At 37.2% G+C, this 21,161-nt stretch overlaps 3 protein-coding genes and 1 pseudogene across 4 annotated transcripts in view; 3 read left to right on the forward strand and 1 right to left on the reverse strand.

The window, feature by feature from the left end:
• The window catches only part of LOC146166747 (inter-alpha-trypsin inhibitor heavy chain H4-like), a 1,893-nt gene extending 383 nt beyond the window's left edge, over nucleotides 1-1,510 (forward strand). The window contains exons 2-3 of the mRNA XM_083388917.1: nucleotides 171-381; nucleotides 1,383-1,510. Coding sequence (XP_083245043.1) covers nucleotides 171-381; nucleotides 1,383-1,486 — 315 coding nt within the window. The 3' untranslated portion in view covers nucleotides 1,487-1,510. The remainder of the gene's footprint in view (nucleotides 1-170; nucleotides 382-1,382) is intronic.
• Nucleotides 1-8,184, forward strand: part of LOC146166746 (uncharacterized) — a 25,498-nt pseudogene extending 17,314 nt beyond the window's left edge. Inside the window, exons 18-22 of the transcript XR_014494671.1 lie at nucleotides 1,837-1,976; nucleotides 2,823-3,048; nucleotides 3,908-3,987; nucleotides 6,937-7,064; nucleotides 8,037-8,184. The product of XR_014494671.1 is annotated as an uncharacterized LOC146166746 (transcript). The remainder of the gene's footprint in view (nucleotides 1-1,836; nucleotides 1,977-2,822; nucleotides 3,049-3,907; nucleotides 3,988-6,936; nucleotides 7,065-8,036) is intronic.
• On the forward strand, nucleotides 8,158-13,732 carry LOC146166748 (inter-alpha-trypsin inhibitor heavy chain H5-like). The gene is made up of 6 exons (XM_083388915.1): nucleotides 8,158-8,221; nucleotides 9,189-9,388; nucleotides 10,207-10,350; nucleotides 11,033-11,200; nucleotides 11,531-11,709; nucleotides 12,739-13,732. The coding sequence occupies exons 1-6, from the start codon at nucleotides 8,206-8,208 to the stop codon at nucleotides 12,887-12,889; spliced, it is 858 nt and encodes a 285-aa protein (XP_083245041.1). The 5' UTR covers nucleotides 8,158-8,205; the 3' UTR covers nucleotides 12,890-13,732.
• Nucleotides 13,733-15,691: 1,959 nt separating this feature from the next.
• Nucleotides 15,692-21,161, reverse strand: part of LOC146166749 (inter-alpha-trypsin inhibitor heavy chain H3-like) — a 31,655-nt gene continuing 26,185 nt past the window's right edge. Inside the window, exons 26-30 of the mRNA XM_083381693.1 lie at nucleotides 20,099-20,301; nucleotides 19,136-19,279; nucleotides 18,296-18,463; nucleotides 17,787-17,965; nucleotides 15,692-16,755 (exon numbers count right to left, since the gene is read on the reverse strand). Of these exons, the coding sequence (XP_083237819.1) occupies nucleotides 16,605-16,755; nucleotides 17,787-17,965; nucleotides 18,296-18,463; nucleotides 19,136-19,279; nucleotides 20,099-20,301 (845 nt within the window). The 3' untranslated portion in view covers nucleotides 15,692-16,604. The remainder of the gene's footprint in view (nucleotides 16,756-17,786; nucleotides 17,966-18,295; nucleotides 18,464-19,135; nucleotides 19,280-20,098; nucleotides 20,302-21,161) is intronic.

The following is a 21,161-nucleotide window of genomic DNA, read 5'->3' on the forward strand; positions in this document are numbered from 1 at the left end:
ATTATGACGTGACTTGGGCAACCGATGACTTGGACTGGGACTTGACTTGTTATTCATTTGAAAAGACTTGACTTGGACTTAAATTTTCGAATGACTTGACTGGGACTTTAGTCATTTCAAAATGACTTGTTTACAACACTGTTATTTAAGGCTACGCATGTCTCTTTTAGGACGCTTTCGGCATCCTAGTTTTCAACGGTACCGTGACGCCCTGGGAACCGGCCGGACCCAACGTAACAATGGTTCCAGTCACCCCCGAAAACGTGGGTAAGGCAAACAAATTCCTCGCCGAAATTCGACCTCGAGGGGGCACGAATATACAGGCAGCTCTATACGAAGCTATCCTGACGCTGAGGGAATACGTGAAAAAGGGAATTGCGGGTAAGAAAAGTTAATATTACTTTGAGTCAATAGATATTTTACTTGAAATAATTCATGTAATCTAACTTGAAATATTTTACTTGAAAACAATCAAGTTTTGTGCGCACTATTTAGGTCAACATTTATGACTAAATAATTATTGATGAGCCATGCTCCACCACTGATCTCGCCGAATTTAACGATCGGGCGAGACAGTGAGTCGAAAATTGAAAACTCTCCATTTAAAATACCAACTTTGAAGACTCGAATATATATATATACTAAATGCACTACAATGATACATAAACAATTGGGTAAAGAAGCTTGAAAATAGAGCAAAAACTAAAGTTTTAAAGTAGTCAAAATGTAACGCGGTACCTCGCAACAACAGGTTCACAAATAATATAATAAAAAAAATGTTTTGTCTGTCGTATTGTCAGGTGTTCAGTCTAACATTAAACCAATTGGGTGAATTTAACCAAGTGTGCGCAAGCCAAAAGGTTGTTACCCACTAATGAAGTGGAGCTAACTATCTCAAGCAAAAAAATATTATTACATTAGCTTAAATGTTTAAAGACTCTTTTACGCGGAAAAGCGGGAAAACTGCGGCAAAGGCCCTTTTCACCGCAAAAAGCAGACTTTTAGTGAATCAATAAATTACATAGGATTAATTCGTTTTAAGCAAAAAACATAACACAAAAAATAATTTATTTCAGCAAATTAACCGATTATAACTCGATAAAAAACGTTTAGGCCTTCTCTATAATCCCAATAAAGTCGATTTTAATATTTACTATGAAAAAGTAAAACTATTTCTCGATAACAACGTTTACCTTTCACATTGTGTCAAAACAACGTTACTCATTCTACAGATTTAAACAAGGTGCATAGGAAAATTCAAACGTGACGAATATTGCGCAAAGTACCCTTTTCACTGAATTGCAACGTTTACCACAGTTAGTTGCGGAGTATATACAAGAAAATTATTCTTTACTGATACTTAGGTTGGTTTTGTTTTTCAGGCACCGCTCTAGGTGGACCACTTGGGTTTCTCCCGGCAGCCGACATGATTCTTCTGTTAACTGATGGTCGCCCAAACATTGGCATCACAAACCCCAGAAATTGAAAAGGGAGTCTACATCTTGAACAAGTAATTTATCCGTTTAACCGATAGTGGACCGATACTAGAAAAAGGCTGCCCACCCCTGCCTTGATACAATACAACATTGTTTCTAGAGTCAATAAAACGCACCTTCTATTTAATAAAACTAGCGTGTGTTTCTTTTATCAGTGGTTTATCCTATTTTCTTATTTCCTATTTTTCGCCGATCAGAGGTTATAGACACATTAAGCAACGTCAATACCTCCGTGTTATATAACAAACTGTGATTATTTTTCTACAATGAAGGTCTATAAAGCTTTTGCCTTGAAAATGTAAAAATAGTTGTTCTGCAGCAATAATCTCCGTTAACATAGATTATATATTACAGTGACAGCTTTGCAATCAACACTGTCGGATTTGGAAGTCTAGTCGACATGAAGTCGCTTAAAAAGATCGCTGCAAAAACAAAGGATTTTCAACTCAAGTTTTTATGGACATTGATGCCCATGTGCAAGTGAGTTGACAGTTCATTTTGGTTTATTTGCATTTTTATTATTTGCTATTTAATTTACGGTACGTTTTAATGGCATGCTGTTTTTTCATGCGGCTTGGCACCCCTGATAAAGGTGACCTACACAGTTTATACCGCAAAACAAGATTTAGGCAAAGTTTATTTTTTCTGCAATTCAAAGTCTGCCAATAAATAACAAATAATGTTAAGACTGTTTAGAAAAACATTTATATAAAATTAAATTGGATCTGTAAATTTTACAAATATATATATTTCGAACAACTAATGATGCCTATATTTCATAAGGTTTCTGTTTTATATCTGTTGTTATTAACATTCTTACCATCATCTGATACGAAAGTCAGGATCTTTCTTCTACATTTTATTTTCTGCCGAAGATTCCTTACTTTAAAAAGTCTTTTAGCTTATTAATTAACAAAAGTATGCAAAATACGAAATTGTCATTTGTCAAATATTGATTTCATGCACGCTTTGAAGCACATCCACACCTTCCCAAGTTATTTTCCCCTGATAATAAATTAGAGCTTAAATTCCTACACTAGTTTGGTATAGGATCCGTACCGATACCACCCAAGTATCGGATGAGTACCGATACTAAAATCTGTATCGGGAATAGTCTTCGATTCGATATTATCGGACATCCCTAATACAATACTTCCAACTCATCCACGCAACAATGCAAGTTCCGGGGGTCGGGAGTTCGAATTTCGGCTCACCTTCAACATACGGTTGATTAAGCAGATTTAAACCACTTCCGCAAGACATAAATCATTTTAAGTCTATTTCTACATGAAAATAACGCAGAGCTCTTTCGACGGCATTTTCCAGATCGCCACCTTCTTCGAGTCGATTTCGAACCCTATCCTGACCGATGTTGTTGTGGAGTATGAGAGAGATAAGCTGATCGAGACGACCGAGACCACATTCCCCGCTTACTACGCCGGTGGCGAGCTCATCATTAGTGGGCAGATGCAGACCGACGATGTGACCATAGTGGCAAGGCCTCGCCATCGCCGGCAAGTTTCTCAGGACACCATTTCCTATAGCGTTAAAGGTGAGCGTCAGGTTCAATTTCACGCCGTTATGAGCAAACAAATAGCCTGCAGTGAGGTTAGAACTGCACTGAGGTCTCTAAAAGCCGTGATCGTTGGTCAAAAAACAGCTTCAAAAGCGCTAGATCACCTTTGTTAACTCACATTTGTATATGCACGTTTCGTTGCTCATAAAAACATATTGTAAAATTCAGTTAGAGATAACATAGTTTTCGGCTATTTCAACTTTTGGCAATACTTGGTCGCTCTCCGTTGGTCGGTAGGGAATATGTTTTCCGCCAAATGTATAATCCCAGATTTCTTTGTCATCCTTGTATTTAAAGACTTGGACAACTAGATATTTTTTAGATTTTTCAAATAAAATTAAGAATTAGAATTACCGAATTACACTTAATTATTCACAATCATTTTGATTTAAGTTGCAATTCATTTTCATAAGAATGGGAATGGGTAATACTTGTGTGCTAATTTTATGTTTTAGCATAGCATATGCTTTTTAGACAGAAAAAATCACTCAAATTCTTTGTAATGATTGAGAAAAAATGCTGTTTGAAAAGGTAAAATAATAAAAAAATGCTGTTGGACAAAGTAGCATTTTCGGGAAAATCTGAATTATATTAGACGTATTTTGCTCTAATTTATTGAATTAGAAAACTAGAATTATCCAGCTGTTACTGTCTGTTAATATGCAAACATTCCAGTTTTTGGTAATTTTATATTCCATTTTTGTGCATTATCTAAATAATTTTGAAAAATTATGACCTAACATGATAAAAAAATTTTCTTACTTTTTTGCCAAGTCAAAAAATAATTGCCCAACAAATTATGTACGATACTAGAATATATTCGCATTAATTGCAGGAAGAACACGAACAACAGAGAAGGTCTACACGGAGGACATTCAACCGAGGTCGATCGGTGTTTGCGACGACGAAGACAAGGTAGTGTGGGGCTCGAGTCAGCTAGTTGAACTTGTTATTATTTATACAATAGAAGGGCGTTCTAATTAACACTTTCTTTTGACTCCAAACCCAGTTTGCGTGACTAACTCGCGAGCCAACCACAATAGACTAAGATGATTAGAATAGTATTAATTGATGAACGAACAACCAGTTTTAACCTATAGATCAGCGGAGCAAGTTAGTACAGTGCTTCTCAACCGGGGTGCCATTTCCAATGCTTAAGGGTGCCAAGAGAAATTTGAGAATTTTTAAGAATCGGATTTTATTCAACTCTTACAACTTTTTTAAAAGATTAGAGTGAAATAAATCCAATTATAACCACTACATTGTGTGGAGTTGATGTGTGTTGTTCCAGTTCAGTTAATTAAGTGACACTATAGTAAATTACCCACAGAAAAATCTTGTACGGGTGCCGCAATCTATTTTTTATTTCTGAGGCGTACCGCTAGCCATAAAAGGCTAAAACACTGAGTTAGCATAATGCAGAAGCCACTTACAAATATATCAGTGCACTCTAGGACAATTAAGAAGGGTAGTTTTTAAGCGAATTGCTTGTCTTAAATACACAAGCGTAAAGGCTCACGAAAGAGAAATGGTCAAAAGAAAAACGCTAATTAATATACAACACTAAGGTGAGTTTAACATTGCTTCGGCACAAAATGCGAATAACAAATAAATCTACCACACAAACACAAAGTACTTGTAATTAATTAACCAACCAAATAATAATGAAAATGTAGTTTAATTCAAACACTCGAAGCCGTAAGTTTAAACTAACCACAGGTCAGATTTAACCAATCACAGGTCAGATTATCAAGCAGTTAAACGACATGGTTAGGCATTCCGGAAGCCAATATTTTGATTTTTACGGATACGCCTTAAGGTCAGGAGTATGTTTGCGAAGTAGTGCAAATTCTAATGCTTTCAAAATTTTTTTAAGTCAAAATCGAATAAAAATGCACATAAATCGTTTACAAAATTTAAAAAAAAAACTATAGTCAGCTTTTTGCAATTGGTCGTTCATTTTTTTTTTTAAATTTATCGTTTAATTTCATCAAAAAAATTAATTTTCATTTATATTCAAAAGTCACATTAACCGTATTATATCTTCATTAGAGCAATATAAGGTATAAAAAACGCTTGATTAAAGACGCCTAGGTTATTTAAATCAATGTATTTCTAACAGGTCAAAATTTTGTCAAAATAAATTATTTTTAGGTAAAATTTGTCAAAATTTCTTAATTTTTAGGTCCAAAAATAATCGCCTTTCTTAACAGCTACAAATTCAAAATGCTTATAAACACTTAAAATCGTTTTCAAACTGAAGAATATACACTGCTATACAGGCAATTAAAAATCAATTAGACCACAATGATCAGTCTGAGCAAAGAGACTTTAACAATCTCTTTGGTCTGAGTTATAACGAGAAGGCATTAGCAACTGTCATTAGCTATAGCCCTAATGAATTTACGTTCATTTTTGAATTAGGCGCGTATATTGCACACAACATTCATTTCCGAATAAACTACTCGTATAGGAAAATAAAATTTCCTGTTTGTATGAGTAGCGTCAAATTACAATTTAATATCATGGGTGCGTATGGAGCAATACAATGTTATTTAAACCTAACGACCACTGTCAGATAACATAATTATTTTGAAGTTCCACGCTAGCACTTTCTCTAATCAGTTCACTATAATGTTCAAATAAATCAAGTTGATACATAACACCTGAACTGTGTACATTGATTCGTTGTATTTCGTTGTACTGACGAATAGAAGGACGAATATGAGGACTAATATATTATGTACCCAAATAGAGATAAAAGTGTACCCAAATAGAGATAAATTGTAAACAATAATTACAAATACTTGCATATGAACTTTATTTCGTTTAAACAAAGTATAGACAATGTGGTTTGAAGTATATGTGTTTTGTGTTGTTTTTAAGCCAATAAATGATATAGCACCTAATATCCAACCAATAAAAACGAGGAATAAAAGTGATTTGAAATCAGCTCTACGTAAATTACCAAACAACTTAGGTCATTAATAAACTATGTAAAGACAAATTGTATTGGATTCTCGACAAGCTTTCGCACAACCGTGCTTCATCAAGTAGAAATGAAAATAATTAAAATACACGTTAAAGCACAAGCGCGTGTAATTATGTCACGTTACGCCTCGTAGCTCGCCTTACTACACGCAATCGCCAACGTAGTTTAAAGCACAGACCTCCTGTTAGTATTGTTATTTCGTCAGTCGCACACGTCTTTCCAAACATATGTTTATGGATATGTTATTCTTCAATATTGTTATAGCCTTTTACTCGTGCTTTTGCTTTTACGTGCATTTTAGTTATTTTCATTTCTACTTGATGAAGCACGGTTGTGCGAAAGCTTGTCGAGAATTCATTACAATTTGTCTTTAAATAGTGCCACTTGATTCCTCTCAAACAATTTACGTCATTAATAAAATCTAAAATTCTACGTAAATTCAAAAAACGTTTGTCTTTGTCGAAATGAAATTGAAATTCAACAATACGCATAGCCATAATCCAACGAAACTCCATTGACAAATGCAACGTTATATATTTGTTTGCTTCAGAACACTTTCGCACACTTTCGGTCACTCAAGGTCACCTGAAGTCACGTACAAGGTTGTGCACTTCGCGCAACAAACGCCCTACTAAGCAACCTTGGACAACTAGATAATTCTGGAAGTTTACCAGTTTTAGTAGTATAAAGGTATTGTTTATGACACAGACTTGACTTGAAGTTGACTCGCCATAATTATGACTTGACTGGGACTTGACTCGGGCAACCGATGACTTCGAATGGGACTTGACTTTATTCGAAAATACTTGAATTGGACTTAAGTCATCAAAATGACTTTTACAACATTGACTGAAATACGTTTATTTCCTCAGGTGATGAATTTCACTCAGCGTTTACATGTTTTCATGCAACTCAAACACCTTCTTCGTCAAATCGACGCGACCACAAACAAAACCATTGAGGAGAACCTTAAGAAAATCGCTTTGAACCGATCCTTGCAGTAAGCATCTGCGAATAATTAACTCAACGAATAACTGAAGTGTGTCTGTGATATTTTACGTTTTTAATGTTGCTAGTATACTCTCATTTATACTGTGTTTATATGTAGGTCTTAAAAAACAATTTGAAATTATCTAAATTATATCTTCATAAACATTCAAAAGAAGAGAAAACACTTTCCTCGCGCTAATGTAATCATGTAAAGCATTTAGATGCAATTTTCTAAAAATTGAAAAGTTCATCGCACGGGCTCTGAATTTAGTAAACAGTTTTGTTTTTTTGAACAAATGGAATAACTCTTTATTCATTTTCAACATTGTTTTATTGATTCAACATGACTATGTTGAAAATGAATAAAGAGTTATTCGAAACGTTCAAAATGCTTCCTACTTCTGTATGGGCTTTGATATTCTTACTACGTCTTACTACAAATACCTCCAACCATTATGATCCGAAGTTTTTATCCGCTAACAAAATATACACAATTAAACTCTAAACTCTAACATGTCGCTTCGGTGCCCCTCAAAATAGCACAATTAACAAGGTTCCAACAGCCAAACTATACCATGTGTTTATAAGTGTTGACAAATGACTTGGGTTCAAATGAAATGATTTTTTAATTATAAAATTGGGTTATTTATCTTAAGTTTTGAACATTGCTTGCTATATGTTGCGTTTCGTGCTATATTTTAGTTGGGTTACTGCTCATAATAGGAGTAGTTTACCAATTAAAATAGTTTAACGTTTCACTTTTATGACAAGGACTTGACTTGAAATTGACTTTGCTCTAATTATGACTTGACTAGGACTTGACTTGTTATTTATTAAAAATGACTTGACTTGGATTTAAGTTCCTTCAAAAAATTACTTGACTTAGACCTAAGTCTATTTTTACAAATGACTTAACTGGGACTTAAGTCATTTCAAATGACTTCTTTACAAAACTTGCGTTTACAAAACAACTTCTCCTCAGGTTCGACTTTGTGACGCCCGGCATCACTTCCATGATCGTCTTTAAGCCGGAAGACATCAAGGAGCTCGAGGAAGCTCTCACAACTACAGCTGCTCCTACTACCACCGCGATTGCCTTCACATCTGTTCCCGGGAGACCTTTCGGGGACAGAGGCTTTTCATTGGGTGGTATGGCTGGCACGCTCGGTAAGATTACCCACCGATATAGCCTACCCTTTTTGGTTTCCGTTTGTCACAGCTGTTAGATTTTTACGGTAAAGTTTAATCAGGTGACGGCTAGACTTGTACTATCCGGATAGCGGCTAACCAGTTAACCGAGGACTTTTTTGCCATCTGGTATCCGGATGCATTTTATTAAAGCTGCCCACAAAATAAATCAAAATCAAAAAGTGAAGCTGATATACCACTCCAAAACTGCTCTCACTAGAAACAGTTATACTTTGTACCGGTAACTTAAAGCTTTATTTTAAATGGAAAAACTACAGAACGAATGCTGTCTTTGCTGCGACTTGCAACATCCATCCCCATTTTCCGTTCCTTTTATAACTCATCAGTCCGTTTTCGTCAATGTTTCTTCAGGTAAATATGTTTGTCGAAAAGCCAAGCAGGTTTACAGTTTGAAAGTATCGCTTACTCTCGCGAGCACTGAAGACCTAGGTCTACTAAAATATGTTGGCCAACCCTAGTGAGGCGTTGACTTCACTTAATTACTGATCCGCAGCGCTAAGGTCAGGTCCATAAGCATTGCACCAGGCATGATTAACTTGAATTATTTTTAGGGTATGCGACACCTTGTACAAACTAAGGAAACAATAGGAATCCTTGATCGGCATACTGCTATATTACATCTTGCCAAAACAAATACGCCTAATTTATCCGTGTTGGCTGCAATGTAGGTTTTGTAATTCTTTCTCGAAAGTGTTTTTTTTTAGTCTAAAATGTGCCTATAATAAACGTTTCCCAATGCTCTTTCTATACTTTTATAATTGTGTTCAACAAATCATTTAATTGTTTCACGTGTCTTCAAATTTGGGTTTTAGGACAAAGCTTGACCCAGCACGTTTTGCTTTAAGTGTACACACCTGGGTGTTTTGGAGAACTACTGACTATCTGCAATGTAAATTACCGCTTAACCATTGCGGCGTATCTGCAGGTCCGTCCTTTGCGTTGGAGGCACGTCCAGTCTCAGTTGATTTTGTCCCGCTAATCGCCCGTCCACCCCCTTCCATTGCCCGACCACCGGCGTCCGGTTCGTCGCGGGATCGAATGGTAATAGCAGGCGACCCGCACATTCTGGTCGACCTGAACGAAAATATCGCCATCTGCTTCAACTGGCACGGCAAGGATAGGGAGGTAAGATATCACTACACTTTAAATCAGGGCTGGAGTTGGTCTAAAAATAAATCGAGTCCGACTTAAGCCCCCCAAAAAGGAACCCGAGTCCGATTCCCTAATCCCGAGTCCGACAAAGGCTTAATGGACGAATCGGGTTCCGACTCTATGCTACAACAAGTATTTCACCAATTTACGTAATAGAATAATGTAGATATTAAACCAACAATTCATATAATGATGTCACATAATTCTTCCACTCACAACACATGGTTGAAAAATATTCTCACATTTGCTATTCCACGTTTACAATTTACAGTTTGCTGTCTTATCAGTTTTAAATTTAGTTCTGGTCATGCGCACGTCGGACTCGGGACTCGGGTAATTTTATGTAGTCTTACTGGAGTCCCGACTCCGACTACGCAGCCCTGCTTTAAATTGTTCTGTGATACCGAGCATGGGTGTTTTCGTAGTGGCAGACCAAGCAGATGTTTAACGACATGCAGTAAGTTTGGTGGAGCCCGACATTTATTTTATAGACAAAAGTGAGGTCTGATTTAACAAGTTTGAGAAACACTGCAGTGAACAGATACAAAACAATGTAAACGATGAAAGAGGGGCACCGAGAAGATTTATACTTTAGTTAAGTTGGCTATACAGTATACTTCGTATCAGTAATTAATCTCAGGAGTAAATTTTAAATGATTTTACTATAATTTTGAAATCTAAGGTACATTCAGATGCCTGCAATTCGACGCCCTTGGTACAATTTCATGGCGTATTTTGTATAAGCCATATGCATAACTTAACGTGTGCACATGCGTTTATTTTATTCGCAGATGTACAACATCATAGCCGACGAGGCTTCTGGCGTGTTCGTAAACGTGAAGTTGTTAGACGTGCCAGGCGCCAGTAACAAGGCCAAACCAAGTTTCTTGGGTGAAGTCGGGATTGTGCTGACGAAGCACAACATGACGATTTTTGTAAGTATACGAACACTTGCTTGGTTGAGTGTTACTTAACATGTGTTTAATGTACTGAAAAAAGGTGCTAACTAACATGTACGTTAAGTGTACTGGGCGACAATAACTGGTCAGGAAGAAGCTGATTATGACAATATGGCTAGCAGTTGGGCCAAGGCAGTGTTTCGCAACGTCAAAACATCGTACACAAAAAGTTTTATCAAGAAGCTTACCAATAAAGCAAAATATGGAATCCTAACTAAATTAGACTATCTTTCAACACCTTTGAGAGGTAAAAATGGCACCCTAGAGTGCCGCAGCACCCCGGTTAATATCCACTGGACAAAGAGCTTATAGAAATAAACGAGTGGGTTGACTTTGGTACTGTCCCGATGGATTTTTGCAAACTTATGGATCTGTAGGGTTTTGCCCATTTAGCCATGTTTGACATCTGTTAGTTCTCGACAAATCAAGTTTTTGCATCGATGAAACTATCACGTTTATGCAGTAAAACTAAAATATCTAAACGATATATTTCAGAGCTACAACCAGTTATTACGTGAATAAAATTACAACGGTTTTGTCATTCATGCATCTCTGCCTTATATGGGTTTACGTTCATTAACTACAACAAAACGGTTATCATTTTAATGTTCGTTTGTTTAGAGTTGAAAAATAAAGCGAGGGTCTATTTACTTTTCAGGTTAGTCCCAGGTTCCTTGTCGTAAATATTGGGAATCGAAACGTCCTTCAACTTCTGAGCAACCAAACAATGTCGAGGTTACGGGGCGGGGTCAAGTTCGAGGTCAAGATCATTTCGAAACGAAGCTCTTTGTTCACCATTACGGTCGACATGTCTCTGCAGTTCCAGGTATACATTTTGACATCAATAGCAAAACTAAAATCGATTGAATGAACAGCACTGTCATTTGAAATCAGACTCGGTCAATCGCGATATGCAAGAAAAAATACATTTTGACAATAAGATGGCTTTACCGAAGAACCCCTCTCATAACTATTTTAATTTCCAGAACAATCTATCCCACAGACGATCTTGTATTTAGGAATACCAAATGGGTCGTTTTTTGAAGCGCGATGCTTCCAATTTTTAATTTGGGCTTCTTACTTTTCAACCAAAAAAATTATGTTTTCAAAGATATTGTGCATATTGTTCACCAACTGACGTGATAGTTTTATGTAGGTGTTCGCCAAATTCCGACTATCCAAGCGCACGTTCCGCGACCACCTTGACTTTTCTGTGAGCAACAACAAGGGCTTGTCGAAAGCCGCTGGAGGCGTGCTCGGACAGTTTCCTCGGCGTGCTCGGACAGTTGCCCTCGACCTCAAGCCAAACTCAAGAACTGCAACGCTGAAGATGAGGTTTGTCCTTAATGGATCTAACAGATAAAGCAAAAAACACTAAAGCGGGCGTAGCAGTGTCTAAGTCAATCACTCTAGGGTGCCATTTTTAACGCTCAAGGGTGCCGAGAGATACTTTGAATTCTTTAGGATTCCAATTTTTGGTTTATTGGTGTTTTTTCAACCTTGTTGCACAGTTAATGCGCTGTTTTAATCTCGTTTTTTGCAACGCTACTGTTAACCAGTCAGCAAAAATACGAGCAAGGGTGCTGCGAACTATTTATAATTTCTGTAGAGTGGCGCAAGCCAAAAAAGGTTGCGAAACACTGGTCAGCGATAGAGATTAACATTGGCAGTGTTTTATTGATGAAATGGTTTGGGATCCTGCGTATCTGTGGTTCTCAAACGTATAAGTTTTAGGCTATAACTTGAGGCCAAGTCAAGTGTGTTTTGTTTGTGGTAAGAAAGAATTAATCTAAAACTGAATTGAGAGTATCCTAAAGGCCCTAGATTTTCAATATTGTTTTGTTTTTTGGTAATTTTTTTTGTGCATAAAATTTGACATGTTTTCGGTGCTGTACACACAAAAATATGTTATTAAACTTTCATCAAGCTTTTTTGAAGGCACGGTACGGTTCATATTTACGGCATAGTCGCCAGCCTTACGGAATGGAGCACTTCAATAGGCATAAAGCTTAGGCAACAAAACAGAATCGTTACTTTTGCAGATCTGTTATCGTGAATAGGAATATCCAATGCTTGACATTGTCCCGATACCCGATATTTTTGACAAAAAGTAAGGCGACCCTGAACCAGCTATGGTCAAAAATGCAAAATAGATTAAATTGAAGCGTTCAAACGCCTTTTTCTAGGTTATTACGACAAAAAATATAGTTGCCCCAAGTTGTAAACCATGGCTGAAAATCCTATATTAATTTAGCATCTGGTCGACACCGATATACCACTCGGGTATATCGGACGAGCACCGATACACTCAGTATTGGATCCGATATTATCGAACATCCCATCGCGAACCTTTTTATTTTGCAGGAGCCACGCAACTCAAGTTGTGAACCACACGATGTACGACACCTACACGAAAGAACAGGTGAGCTGTTGGTTCGTCAGCAACCTGTTCGAGATCACCGCCCACAATCAGACCGAGTACCAGGTTAAAGAAATATTTTCACACAAGAAATAAAAGCGCTTTCGGGTGTGTTTTTGGTGTTATGTAAGCTGCTTCCTTCTCTGATTGTGTCAAACGATTTCTTTCCATTTCTTAGTTCTTTAAAGCAGGGGTCGGCAACCTTTTTTTACACTGCGGACCGGTTTAAAACTGAAATTTTTTCGCGGACCGGCCTTAAAAACAGCAAATGTCCAGGAAAGGAAATTTACAACAACTTTTTTCAATGTACGAATTAAAATGCATGCGCTTTTTGAAAATTTCCATTGTTTATAAGCATTGTTTGATTCTATTGCACTTCTGTGTGGGCACGCTTGAACATCAAAAACACATTATATATGGTCCGTTTTTCATACATTGTATGTACCAGGAGTTAAATTTTACGATAAAAATGCATTTTTGGATGTTTTAAACGTGCTATGTAACTCATATGGTCACCTCACGAGTGCTTGATACTTTAGGATTTTTTTATAATACCAATCAACCATAAAGTATATTTCAACGAAAGATAATGTGTTTTGAATATAAAAATACATTTAATAGATTTTTAGGTTTTTTACGACCTTTTATGTACGCTTTTGGGTTTTGATCAAAATTTTAATCTGGCAACCCTGCTACGGACCAATAACTAACTCCTCGCGGACCGGCGGTTGCCGACCACTGCTTTAAAGCACTCATGTTCCCTTGCACGCTTAGCGTCATGTTGGATTTCTGCCAGTAGTTCACTTTTGGCATTCGTGTTGATTTTTGTTTAACGACCACAATCAGTACAAATAGTTCTACTGTAAATTTCAATCACTTCTGCACAGTTCCATCCATGTAGAGACGTTTTGAATTTAGCAATGTTGGGTTTAAGCTACTCTGAAATACTACATTTCCGAGTCATGCTTTCAAAAATATCGTAGTCATTAAATAAATATATTGGAATCTACTGTTTGTTATTAGTAGTATGTCGAGGCAGGAAGTCAGAAATATTATGTCGGAAAACTAAACTCAATTTTAGAAAAATATCTTTGCCACGTTTAACAGCGGAGCACTCGGTTCAATCTAACTAAAAAGTAAGAAAAGTCGAGTTTCGTGTATTGTGGCTAAACAGTTGCAGCATGTAAGCATAAATGTATTTATTTCGCCTCAGCACGTTTTAAGCGACATTGCGCTCTATGCTGACGCGTTGTAGGATATTACAACATCCGTTTGCGTGAAGGTAAGAAGTTTAAATAGCTCTAAACCAGCAGTTCTCAACCAGTGGGCCATCGCAACAATTTTAGGTGGGCCACAGAGAAATTTCAAAAAACTAGATTTGAAGAATTTGAATTCATTTGTGTCACTTCATTTTACACTTTACAGGAATAAAGGCAATGGGGAATTGAGATGGAAAGTTAATTTTGTGAAAATAAATTTATTGTTCAGCAGCAAATTACTCACTTATCCACAGTTGAATAAATATTCTGTTTAAAATATATTTAGTTCTAAACCTATTTTATAGTTTTTTTTATCTTTCATAAAAAAATATTGAGCCACGGAATTATTGTGGCAACGAAAATGGGCCACGAAAGAAAAAAGGTAGTGAACCAATTCTCTAAATTATGTGACAAAACTGCCAAAACAAGTTGTCGAGGACTGAAAATTTCGTAATAACTGCTGCGTAAGTTCTAGAAAACTGAAAGCCACGCTAGACACGAAATGTTTCTTTGCAAAGAAGAAGTAGCTGCTACTGAGGACTCAAGTATGGAGTATAAACGACCCGACTGGCGCTGGTATCGATGTAAGTTCAATGTCAAACGCAAGATCCGAAGTGTATTGCCGTTAATGTGCTTCTCCCTTTTTGCCAGCAACCTGTGAAAATTATAAAATATATTTTCAAGGATGCATCTAAAAAGTAATTACAGCGTTTCCTTGCTAGTTAACAACAGATTTGTTGTTATCCTGACTGTTTTTGTTTTTTTATGAAGAAAAAATAGAAGTGACGACGTACAATGTACAATTGTACATGCATATATTTAATAAAGCAGCATACTTGAGTCCTCAGTAGCAGCTACTTCTTTGCAAAGAAACATTTCGTGTCTAGCGTGGCTTTCAGTTTTCTAGAACTTACGCAGCAGTTATTACGAAATTTTCAGTCCTCGACAACTTGTTTTGGCAGTTTTGTCACATAATTTAGAGAATTGGTTCACTACCTTTTTTTCTTTCGTGGCCCATTTTCGTTGCCACTATAATTCCGTGGCTCAATATTTTTTTATGAAAGATAAAAAAAACTATAAAATAGGTTTAGAACTAAATATATTTTAAACAGAATATTTATTCAACTGTGGATAAGTGAGTAATTTGCTGCTGAACAATTAATTTATTTTCACAAAATTAACTTTCCATCTCAATTCCCCATTGCCTTTATTCCTGTAAAGTGTAAAATGAAGTGACACAAATGAATTCAAATTCTTCAAATCTAGTTTTTTGAAATTTCTCTGTGGCCCACCTAAAATTGTTGCGATGGCCCACTGGTTGAGAACTGCTGGTTTAGAGCTATTTAAACTTCTTACCTTTACGCAAACGGATGTTGTAATATCCTACAACGCGTCAGCATAGAGCGCAATGTCGCTTAAAACGTGCTGAGGCGAAATAAATACATTTATGCTTACATGCTGCAACTGTTTAGCCACAATAAACGAAACTCGACTTTTCTTACTTTTTAGTTCTATCTAACCGAGTGCTCCGCTGTTAAACGTGGCAAAGATATTTTTCTAAAATTGAGTTTAGTTTTCCGACATAATATTTCTGACTTCCTGCCTCGACATACTACTAATAACAAACAGTAGATTCGAATATATTTATTTAATGACTACGATATTTTTGAAAGCATGACTCGGAAATGTAGTATTTCAGAGTAGCTTAAACCCAACATTGCTAAATTCAAAACGTCTCTGCACGTCTCTACATGGATGGAACTGTGCAGAAGTGATTGAAATTTACAGTAGAACTATTTGTACTGATTGTGGTCGTTAAACAAAAATCAACACGAATGCCAAAAGTGAACTACTGGCAGAAATCCAACATGACGCTAAGCGTGCAAGGGAACATGAGTGCTTTAAAGCAGTGGTCGGCAACCGCCGGTCCGCGAGGAGTTCGTTACTGGTCCGTAGCAGGGTTGCCAGATTAAAATTTTGATCAAAACCCAAAAGCGTACATAAAAGGTCGTAAAAAACCTAAAAATCTATTAAATGTATTTTTATATTCAAAACACATTATCTTTCGTTGAAATATACTTTATGGTTGATTGGTATTATAAAAAAAAACCTAAAGTATCAAGCACTCGTGAGGGGACCATATGAGTTACATAGCACGTTTACAACATCCGAAAATGCATTTTTATCGTAAAATTTAATCCTGGTACATACAATATATGAAAAACGGACCATATATAATGTGTTTTTGATGTTCAAGCGTGCCCACACAGAAGTGCAATAGAATCAAACAATGCTTATAAACAATGGAAATTTTCAAAAAGCGCATGCATTTTAATTAGTACATTGAAAAAAGTTGTTGTAAATTTCCTTTCCTGGACATTTGCTGTTTTTAAGGCCGGTCCGCGAAAAAATTTCAGTTTTAAACCGGTCCGCAGTGTAAAAAAAGGTTGCCGACCCCTGCTTTAAAGAACTAAGAAATGGAAAGAAATCGTTTGACACAATCAGAGAAGGAAGCAGCTTACATAACACCAAAAACACACCCGAAAGCGCTTTTATTTCTTGTGTGAAAATATTTCTTTAACTTGGTACTCGGTCTGATTGTGGGCGGTGATCTCGAACAGGTTGCTGACGAACCAACAGCTCACCTGTTCTTTCGTGTAGGTGTCGTACATCGTGTGGTTCACAACTTGAGTTGCGTGGCTCCTGCAAAATAAAAAGGTTCGCGATGAGATGTTCGATAATATCGGATCTGATACTGAGTGTATCGGTGCTCGTCCGATATACCCGAGTGGTATATCGGTGTCGACCAGATGCTAAATTAATATAGGATTTTCAGCCATGGTTTACAACTTGGGGCAACTATATTTTTTGTCGTAATAACCTAGAAAAAGGCGTTTGAACGCTTCAATTTAATCTATTTTGCATTTTTGACCATAGCTGGTTCAGGGTCGCCTTACTTTTTGTCAAAAATATCGGGTATCGGAACAATGTCAAGCATTGGATATTCCTATTCACGATAACAGATCTGCAAAAGTAACGATTCTGTTTTGTTGCCTAAACTTTATGCCTATTGAAGTGCTCCATTCCGTAAGGCTGGCGACTATGCCGTAAATATGAACCGTACCGTGCCTTCAAAAAAGCTTGATGAAAGTTTAATAACATATTTTTGTGTGTACAGCACCGAAAACATGTCAAATTTTATGCACAAAAAAAATTACCGAAAAACAAAACAATATTGAAAATCTAGGGCCTTTAGGATACTCTCAATTCAGTTTTAGATTAATTCTTTCTTACCACAAACAAAACACACTTGACTTGGCCTCAAGTTATAGCCTAAAACTTATACGTTTGAGAACCACAGATACGCAGGATCCCAAACCATTTTATCAATAAAACACTGCCAATGTTAATCTCTATCGCTTAGACCAGTGTTTCGCAACCTTTTTTGGCTTGCGCCACTCTACAGAAATTATAAATAGTTCGCAGCACCCTTGCTCGTATTTTTGCTGACTGGTTAACAGTAGCGTTGCAAAAAACGAGATTGAAACAGCGCATTAACTGTGCAACAAGGTTGAAAAAACACCAATAAACCAAAAATTGGAATCCTAAAGAATTCAAAGTATCTCTCGGCACCCTTGAGCGTTAAAAATGGCACCCTAGAGTGATTGACTTAGAACCTGCTGCGCCCGCTTTATTGTTTTTTGCTTTATCTGTTAAATCCATTAAGGACAAACCTCATCTTCAGCGTTGCAGTTCTTGAGTTTGGCTTGAGGTCGAGGGCAACTGTCCGAGCACGCCGAGGAAACTGTCCGAGCACGCCTCCAGCGGCTTGCGACAAGCCCTTGTTGTTGCTCACAGAAAAGTCAAGGTGGTCGCGGAACGTGCGCTTGGATAGTCGGAATTTGGCGAACACCTACATAAAACTATCACGTCAGTTCGTGAATGATATGCACAATATCTTTGAAAACATACTTTTTTTGGTTGAAAAGTAAGAAGCCCAAATTAAAAATTGAAAGCATCGCGCTTCAAAAAACGACGCATTTGGTATTCATAAATACAAGATCGTCTGTGGGATAGATTGTTTTGGAAATTAAAATAGTTATGAGAGGGGTTCTTCGGTAAAGCCATCTTATTGTCAAAATGTATTTTTTCTTGCATATCGCGATTGACCGAGTCTGATTTCAAATGACAGTGCTGTTCATTCAATCGATTTTAGTTTTGCTATTGATGTCAAAATGTATACCTGAAACTGCAGAGACATGTCGACCGTAATGGTGAACAAAGAGCTTCGTTTCGAAATGATCTTGACCTCGAACTTGACCCCGCCCCGTAACCTCGACATTGTTTGGTTGCTCAGAAGTTGAAGGACGTTTCGATTCCCAATATTTACGACAAGGAACCTGGGACTAACCTGAAAAGTAAATAAACCCTCGCTTTATTTTTCAACTCTAAACAAACGAACATTAAAATGATAACTGTTTTGTTGTAGTTAATGAACGTAAACCCATATAAGGCAGAGATGCATGAATGACAAAACCGTTGTAATTTTATTCACGTAATAACTGGTTGTAGCTCTGAAATATATCGTTTAGATATTTTAGTTTTACTACATAAACGTCGATGGAATAATTTGATTTGTCGAGAACTTACAGATGTCAAACATGGCTAAATGGGTAAAACCCTAAAGATCCATAAGTTTGCAAAAATCCATCGGGACAGTACCAAAGTCAACCCACTCGTTTATTTCTATAAGCTCTTTGTCCAGTGGATATTAACCGGGGTGCTGCGGCACTCTAGGGTGCCATTTTCACCTCTCAAGGGTGTTGAAAGATAGTCTAATTTAGTTAGGATTCCATATTTTGCTTTATTGGTAAGCTTCTTGATACAACTTTTTGTGTACGATGTTTTGACGTTGCGAAACACTGCCTTGGCCCAACTGCTAGCCATATTGTCATAATCAGCTTCTTCCTGATCAGTTATTGTCGCCCAGTACACTTAACGTACATGTTAGTTAGCACCTTTTTTCAGTACATTAAAACACGTGTTAAGCAACACTCAACCAAGCAAGTGTTCGTATACTTACAAAAATCGTCATGTTGTGCTTCGTCAGCACAATCCCGACTTCACCCAAGAAACTTGGTTTGGTCTTGTTACTGGCGCCTGGCACGTCTAACAACTTTACGTTTACGAACACGCCAGAAGCCTTGTCGGCTATGATGTTGTACATCTGCGAATAAAATAAACGCATGTACACACGTTAAGTTATGCATACGGCGTATACAAAATACGCTATGAAATTGTACCAAGGGCGTCGAATTGCAGGCATTTGAATGTACCTTAGATTTCAAAATTATAGTAAAAGCATTTAAAATTTACTCCTGAGATTAATTACTGCTACGAAGTATACTGTATAGCCAACTTAACTAAAGTATAAATCTTCTCGGTGCCCCCCTTTCATCGTTTACATTGTTTTGTTATCTGTTCACTGCAGTGTTTCTCCAACTTGTTAAATCAGACCTCACTTTTGTCTATAAAATAAATGTCGGGCTCCACCAAACTGACTGCATGTCGTTAAACATCTGCGTGGTCTGCCACTACGAAAACACCCATGCTCGGTATCACAGAACAATTTAAAGCAGGGTTGCGTAGTCGGAGTCGGGACTCGAGTAAGACTACATAAAATTACCCGAGTCCCGAGTCCGACGTGCGCATGAGCAGAACTAAATTTAAAACTGATAAGACAGCAAACTGTAAATTGTAAACGTGGAATAGCAAATGTGAGAATATTTTTCAACCATGTATTGTGAGTGGAAGAATTATGTGACATCATTATATGAATTGATTGTTTAATATCTACATTATTTTATTACGTAAATTGGTGAAATACTTGCTGTAGCATAGAGTCGGAACCGGACTCGTACATTTAGCCTTTGTCGGACTCGGGATTAGGCAATCGGACTCGGGTTCCTTTTTGGGGGGCTTAAGTCGGACTCGATTTATTTTTAGACCAACTCCAGCCCTGATTTAAAGTGTAGTGATATCTCACCTCGCTATCCTTGCCGTGCCAGTTGAAGCAGATGGCGATATTTTCGTTCAGGTCGACCAGAATGTGCGGGTCGCCTGCTATTACCATTCGATCCCGCGACGAACCGGACACGGGTGGTCGGGCAATGGAAGGGGGTGGACGGGCGATTAGCGGGACAAAATCAACTGTGACTGGAGGTGGTTCCTCCCACGTAATAATCGTACCTGCAGATACGCCGCAATGGTTAAGCGGTAATTTACATTACAGATAGTCAGTAGTTCTCCAAAACACCCAGGTGTGTATACTTAAAGCAAAACGTGCTGGGTCAAGCTTTGTCCTAAAACCCAAATTTGAAGACACGTGAAACAATTAAATGATTTGCTGAGCACAATTATAAAAGTATAGAAAGAGCATTAGGAAACGTTTATTATAGGCACATTTTTGACTAAAAAAAAAACACTTTCGAGAAAGAATTACAAAGCCTACATTGCAGCCAACACGGATAAATTAGGCGTATATGTTTTGGCAAGCTGTAATATAGTAGTATGCCGATCAACGGTTGCTTTTGTTTCCTTAGTTTTGTGCAAGGTGTCAAATGCCCTAAAAATGATTCAAGTTAATCATGCCTGGTGCAATGCTTATGGGCCCGACCTTAGCGGTGAGGATCAGTAATTAAGTCAAGTCAACGCATTCACTAGGGTTGGCCAACATCAGTCTGTAGATTAACTGCGTTCGTAGTTTAGTATACCTAGGTCTTCAGTGTTCGCGAGAGTAAGCGATACTTCCAAACTGCATTCTATGAACCTGTTTGGCTTTTCGACAAACATATTTAGCTGAAGAAACATTGGCGAAAACGGACTGATGAGTTATAAAAGGAACGGAAAATGGGGATGGATGTTGCAAGTCGCAGCAAAGACAGCATTCGTTCTGTAGTTTTTTCATTTAAAATAAAGCTTTACGCTTTAAGTTACAAAGTATAACCGTTTCTAGTGAGAGCAGTTTTTGGAGTTCTATATCAGTTTCACTTTTTGATTTTTAAAAAGGTTTTTTTTTCGTTTTTTTTTTGTGGACAGCTTTAATAACA

Source organism: Ascidiella aspersa, chromosome 1 (assembly GCF_963924565.1).
Source record: "Ascidiella aspersa chromosome 1, kaAscAspe10.2, whole genome shotgun sequence".
NCBI classification, from domain to species: Eukaryota; Metazoa; Chordata; class Ascidiacea; order Phlebobranchia; family Ascidiidae; genus Ascidiella; species Ascidiella aspersa.

Excerpts from the sequence above, each read along its gene's own strand:
- LOC146166748 (XM_083388915.1), top strand. Across the intron at positions 9,389-10,206 it reads GGCACGGCAAGGATAGGGAG|ATGTACAACATCATAGCCGA; the intron begins GTAAGATATCAC and ends TTTTATTCGCAG. Across the intron at positions 10,351-11,032 it reads AGCACAACATGACGATTTTT|GTTAGTCCCAGGTTCCTTGT; the intron begins GTAAGTATACGA and ends TTTACTTTTCAG.